The sequence below is a fragment of the Hyla sarda genome, chromosome 8, assembly GCF_029499605.1.
Source record: "Hyla sarda isolate aHylSar1 chromosome 8, aHylSar1.hap1, whole genome shotgun sequence".
Classification (NCBI taxonomy): domain Eukaryota; kingdom Metazoa; phylum Chordata; class Amphibia; order Anura; family Hylidae; genus Hyla; species Hyla sarda.
The window spans coordinates 55,745,691-55,752,602 of NC_079196.1; the positions used below are offsets into that span (position 1 = coordinate 55,745,691).

The window sequence follows — 6,912 nt, forward strand, 5'->3', positions numbered from 1 at the left end:
TGCCCACATCCTTTGGATAGGGGATACATTTTTCTAAAATGGACTACTCCTTTAAAGGGGTCACCTGGGCAAATATGAATCAGGGTGCCTTAAAAATAATGCTCGGATCCCTGTTGCTCTCTGTGGTGACCAGTCTCTGCTGATAATTGGCTTAGTGTGCATTTTCTGATTTTAGAGACACAAATCGGTGAGTAGTGGGGACTTGGGCATATAGCAGCAGGGATCAGCATGTGAGTATCCCTAATGTTCTATTGTTAAAGAACCCTGGCTTACTTAAAAAGTATATATATATTTCTTCGGTCAGCCCCTATAAAGAGGTCTTTAGAAAAGCCCCTAAAGCTGTACTCTGATTTTTTTTAAATGCCATCACAGTCTGGTGGTGTCATTTTGGGGGCAAAAAACTTTTTGGGAATTTTTTTTAGGCTGCATTTGAATGAAATTGCTATTTTTATTTGTTAATATAAAGTGTTACTATCATTTTACAAAACTTTTAACTTGTCAAAAGTTTTAGTAAATTGGGGTCTGGGTGTTCAGGCTCCCAACAATTATCAAAATGGGCTAGGAGAAGCTTGTGGCTAAGCGCTTCTCTCCCTGGCTCACTACAGATATGGGCTCCATTGGTTTACTATAGAATCAGTCTCCTGCAGTGAGAGGGGTAGAGCAACCAGCTGAGGAGACAAGCACTAAGCCATTTGCCGACCCCCAGACCCCGACCAATCAGACTTTTTGACATGTCTCTGTGATATATCATCCCTTTAACGCAGGTAAAGGGACTGTCCAAAGTGGTCAACCTCTTTAAATAATAGAAGTCATCTTGCAAATGGAGTGGCAATGGAAATATAACTGTAGTTTTCCTAATTTAGGTCAGAGAGAAAAAAACTAGATCAATTTGTTGAGATTTTTGTACGTGTGTTCATCAAATCTATATCTGGCTGGTCTGAATGATGCCCTCTTAATCTTTTAACACTTGTAGAAAGAGTTTGTACACAATAAATTATTTCTTTATCATTAGACCTGCATTTATTGATTGTAATGACTAACAATTAATATCTACGTTTTTCTTTTTTAAATTTTCTGAATCTCCTTCACTGTAAGCATTTCGTATCCCTACAGATGTTGACAGCCAATGGATCAACACTTTGAGAATGCGTCAGAGGGCCGTGCATATGTCTTCTCCACATTCCACTGGTTTACCACGTTCTCAGTCTTCCAGTCTTACCAACCTGTCCCAAGTGTTACCGTATCTTCACAACCAAGACTCTTATGCTGCTGCAGTCAGACGAGCACGTATCACAGCCACGTTACAAGTCACACCTATCAATTACACCCGCAGCGCCTCACCAACACAACTAGAATTGACAAGAAATCTGTCTTCCTTGTCTATCCAAAGTTCTAAAGGCAGCAGTGCATCAAGTACGGCTTCCGATAGCCCCTCTGAGAGAGAAAGGGCCAGAAAGAGGGTGAACAATACGTATTACCATCAAAACTTCCATAACGCATCAACACAAAGAAGAATGGATAAGAAAAGCCCTCAGACGACCAATGGAAAATATAAACCATACACAACAACATATAGTAATCCACGGTCCCATGATTATAAACCTTATAGGACTAGCCAAAACCCAAGTAGAAACATACCAGGCATGCCAATGCCATCCTCTGATGCTGCTAATGGAGAAGAAATCAAGGTTAATAATGATGGAGGATGGATAAAAGTAGAACATTCCAAGAAAAATCATAAACCACAGACAACAAGCAAGTCAAAAAAAGAGAGACCCAGGACGACTAGTCGTAGTAGTCGTCAGTAGTATCGGTTTAGGCCTAATATTTATTTTTAAAGATGGTATAATTTTATCTAATTTTATTGGATGCTTAAACATTAAATATATGCTGTATATTAAATATATATTTTATATATATTTATATTTTTATATACCGTACTTTGGATATGGTTTCTCTATTTTTACGCATATTACAATCTGGAAATAAACATAAAGGGTTTTTAATTCACTTTCTCAATTTGATTATTTTGAATAAACCTTTAATAGAAATAGGTATACAGATCACACAATCCGAGAGCGTCAATTTAGCACTGTCCCCTTGGCTTACTGAATGCGTATACAAATAGTTCCTGTGTATCTGATCAGTTAGTGATCTAAAGTTAACTAAATGTATAATACAGTATTATAATTCTGACATTCTAAGAATGGTTGGGGACTGAGTTCTGAAACACCAAAAAAAATGAACATGCACCTTAAAACATTAGTTTTAATGGATAAAAATACTAATCTTAGTGTAAAGACCCAAAATAGGACCATTACAGTTGGGCTGCTGGGTGACAGCTGAACAACTGAATAGAATGTGTGTCAGAGGGGGAAGGGGATATTTCTAACTCTTCCTAACCGCTATTTCTGTTACACCCTTCTTGGCAAGTGTTGTTTGGCCCTAACAAGGGATGCCCCACATTGGACCCTATCCCTATTACACCTTAAGTGCCCTGACCTTCCTATGTGTTTCATACATCTATAGTAATTGAGTCCTCAGGGGCTAAATGTCATGGGGATGGTATATGTGTAAATAGACAATGTACCAATGTCTCCAACACTTCTTACAGAAATGTGGGTGTATTAGGTATGCTATAATAACAGATAATAAATGACTGCTTTTGGAAAATCTAGAATGGTATCCTTACATGATCATGGTGGGAAAATGCAGAGGAGCACACTATATGACCATGGTCATGCATTACCCATATTGAAACGCATAGGGTTGACCATAGTCATGCATTTTTTGCATTGAAATGCGTAGGAAGGTCTGGCATTTAAAGATTACTAGCAGGGCTCAAGTCCTGCAGGAACACATGGTAACGGAGTTCCTGCACTTTTTCCACAGCAGGACTGTTTTTCCACAAGACACTGTTCCCATTAGCAGGAGTCCTGCAGAACCAACCCTAGAGTGGAACTCTTGGGTTAGTTCCCACACTTTTTTTTTTCCCAGGACTTGACCCCGGATTACTTGGAACAGGTTCCAGTGTGGGGGTTCCCTATTTTCGGGGTGGAAGAAAATAGAAACATTTTTGTGAAGCACTTACACTGATGCTGATAAAACAAGGAGACACTTTATTCCATAATGCAACGTGGATGCAAACAGCAAAGAAGACGAAGGAAAAAAACTTTTTTGAGGTGGGCAACACCTGCCAAGAAGTGTGTAACAGAAATAGTGGGAAAGGAAAGTTAGAAACATTCCTGTCTAAGCCCCAATTTATTGTATTTATATTTTTCATGACACACTACAGTTGTTCAGCTGTATTGGTCCTTTTTGGGGTCTTTACACTAAGATGGGATGTTATCTTTAAAAAGATGTGCACTTTTTAGTTTGTTTTTTTGTATATTGTTTGGTCTTTTAAGTGTGTAGAAGGTTATGCAGTTAAAATGTTTTTCAATAAATGTACACAGGCTGGGTGATAACAAAATAAAAAACGCCTATACTTACCTCTATTGCTCCCCACAGCCTTGTTATGACGGCGTCCAGGCTGCAGTGAACTTCGCTTCCTGTTGCTGCAGAGAATACACCAAATTCAGCCAATGACTGGCAACAGATTGAGTGTCCCACCTCGATTTGTTGATGTGCCAGTGTGAAGTGCTGTCTGCAGCTCCAGAAGGGAAGATGTGTATTTACAAAACTCTGTACACCTTCACAAAGGGAGATCGAAATTTGTATAAAGTTTATCTGCATTTTTAATTTGTTACTTTTGCTTTGTTTGTTGTTTTGTTAGAACATCCAACCCTCTGTCTGATAACAGGGTTTGTGGCTCCTTGTTCTTGGTAATCATAAGGGTTTCCATAGGCCCCATACCCTACTTTTATGACCCAATCTATAAGTTAACAATTCAAATATGACACTATTAAAAATCCAAAGCATATAAGCAGGGCACTCACCATTGGCGTTAAAAACTTCTTTATTCAACTGAAGTGTACAGGTGCATACAGAAAGCAGGAACGGACGGACAAAGGTGCGGGGATGACTCCATGGGCAACGGTGCCATTTCGCGCAGTATGCGCTTCTACAGGTGGGCCAAAACGGCACTGTTGCCTGTGGAATCATCCCCGCACCTTTGTACGTCCGTTCCTGCTTTCTGTATGCACCTGTACACTTCAGTTGAATAAAGAAGAAGTTTTTAACGCCGACGGTGAGTGCCCTGATTTTCTTTTCTACATACAGTGTATTGGATTGTACTTTTACTAGCGCAGTAAGCACCACCTGGTAGTCGAAGCTGTCGGGAGTTTGTTATAACAGCCACTCCAAAGCGGATTGTTAATCACCAGCAGTGCTGAGTTCTCTACAAATGCAATTCCAAAGCATCCAAGGTTTAGTACTCACTGCTCCATATTTAAGGATAGTAAACTCTAAATGCTTGCACACCCACTCTCTGTTGTGTCCTGCCGAGCAGCCTTGGCATTTAAACAACTGCCCACATGATCAACTACCAGCAGCCCTTGATTCACAGTGCATAAGGCTGAACAGGATCTGTACCATGACTAATATTCGAGGCCAGAGAAATAGGTACATAAAATGGTTGTATTGTGCTAGAGCCGTTGTCCGAAACTCAAAGGCAGTTTTCTGTGAAGTTCTAATATATTACAAATGCAGTATAATTATTGTAGAATTTTGGCTCACACTAAACGTCATCATAGTTTTTTTGACATACAGTGCCCCTTTATTTTACATTAGTGATGTCACATATTGTGGATATGTTGTCCCTTTGCTTATGATAAAGCGTCCGATGACAGCATAAATAAAAGGCTTAAATAGTTTTCCAGGGCTCTAATACTCATGACCTACCATTAGATAGGCCTTTAATGTTTTGATCAATATGCATAAAAACATGCATAAACAAAGGATAGAGGCACAGACTACAGTCACAGAAGAGGAGGTGGTGATCACAGGGTACATATCATGGTTGCAATGAAGTGCTGGACCCTCCATACATTCTTCCTTTGACATTGGATGCCTTGCTGGGCACCGGTCCGTGCACCGTACACAAGGGAAGGTGAGCTGGATTACCCACCTGTTTGTTACATATCATGGCTATATAGAGGTAATAAATGTGATGCAAATACATATAATGTAAAAAGGTCTCACTAAAAATAGATGCCAGACAAATGTGGGAACTACAGGACTGCTGTACACACCTGCTGTAAATTACCACCTTCTCTTCTGTGACTGTAGTCTCTGTTCCTATTTCCTCTGTTCATGGCTTTTTAAATGTCTTTATGCATATTGAGCAATAAAGTTTAGTACTGTTTTGTGTTAAGTCCTTGTGACTGGTGTTCTTTGGGTTTATTTATATTAGGTCCCAGTCTCAGCTATTATTTGCCAATCTATTTGGAGTAATTAGGCCATTAATATTTGTATGGTGAGGGTCTTAATCCTGGTACCTCCACTGATCGGCAAAGTAACAAGTCTGTGCCGCTCCAGCAGCAAGCACGGCGTCGCCATCATGTTGTTTACTCAGTTATTAGAAATAATCCCCAAAGTGTTTGGTTCACAGGGCCATACTGCTGCCGTCTCCACCCAACTTTCATCTCTGTTGTGTTTGTACGAGCTTGATGTAGATATACAATAGGCCGTTGATATCCTGAATAATAACAATGACATGAAATGCTCCTCACACAAATACTGCTAGAGAACAATCATGATTTTAATCTATTAACCATTCTGCCTAGATTAATTCTCTGCTCCCCGAGTGCGAGGAATTGAAAATCTGTGGCTTTTTTATACACTAAATCACAGCCCTGCTGCAGCAATGCAGTCAGCAGCTGGAGATTGGGGGAGATAATAGGCAGGAACTTCTGCGATCTGGGCCCTTTACAATACACTTTAATGGAGCTGGAATATACTGGCATTTTACCAACTAGAACCAGACAGGTGGCAACCTTACTCATTATATTTCAAATATAGATATGCTGTTTCACAGTCACTTTTAAACAATGTAGCTCTTGCTGAGTATTCATCCATGGGAACATCTATATCTGTGATTTTCGGCTTTCATGCTCATTCTAATTGTAATAATACAAGCAGAAATGGTTGTAAGTAATCAAATCAGTTGCGGCTCTAGGCAGGAAACACTATGATTTATTTTGATGTTGATTGGTGGCAATCAATGCGATAGCTGTTACAGTAACAAGAGGCAGGAGAACGGCGCAGCTCCTTTCAGAATGTATCGGGAAGGACTTTGAGAGTGACAAACTCCAAAGATTCACAAAAGGAATTGTTTGTACCTGTCTTGATTAGTACCTGAGCCAACTGAATAGTATAATGACAGTACAGTAATTGCCACTATCAACTCGGGAATCAAAACACGAATAAGTGGACAATTATTTACTGACTAAATGTTTTCTAAAATAATCTTAAGATATTCCGCGCACGATTACAGGTGAACCGCCAGCCATCTGACATATTCTGTTCTATAACAGTATTGCTACTTAGCAACTACATGTTCGGCAAAAGTAGCACGTTGCTGGAAAAGGAGACCTAATATTGCTATAAAGTACACCTCCAATTAGAAACAATTTTCTATAAATCGATAGCACGAGCGAAGATAAGAATTTTGGTAATATATCTTATCACAGAAAATGCCTCTTCAACATATGCTAGGTCCCAGTCTTAGCTGACTCTTCTCTACTCCCCCACCCCCCGACTCTAATCACTCATTCTAAATTCGCAGGTAAAATACATAGACATGAGACAGATTTTCAGCTTCACTGAGAGATCAGGTTTCAGTTGCTGTAAAAAAAAAAAAGAGAGAGGAGAGAGCGGCTGCATAAAGAGAAACACATACGTTGGACTCCCACCCACACTATAACCCAGTGTATTGTTTTTTGTGTGGGTGAACAGGTGTATTGGGTTTTG

General features: G+C 39.7%; 1 protein-coding gene across 2 annotated transcripts in view; it reads left to right on the forward strand.

Moving 5' to 3' along the window:
* The window catches only part of MAP3K20 (mitogen-activated protein kinase kinase kinase 20), a 245,412-nt gene extending 243,421 nt beyond the window's left edge, over nucleotides 1–1,991 (forward strand). For both annotated transcript variants that reach the window (XM_056534810.1, XM_056534811.1), the window contains one exon: nucleotides 1,114–1,991. In XM_056534810.1, coding sequence (XP_056390785.1) covers nucleotides 1,114–1,808 — 695 coding nt within the window. In that variant the 3' untranslated portion in view covers nucleotides 1,809–1,991. The remainder of the gene's footprint in view (nucleotides 1–1,113) is intronic.
* The last annotated feature ends 4,921 nt before the right edge of the window (nucleotides 1,992–6,912 follow it).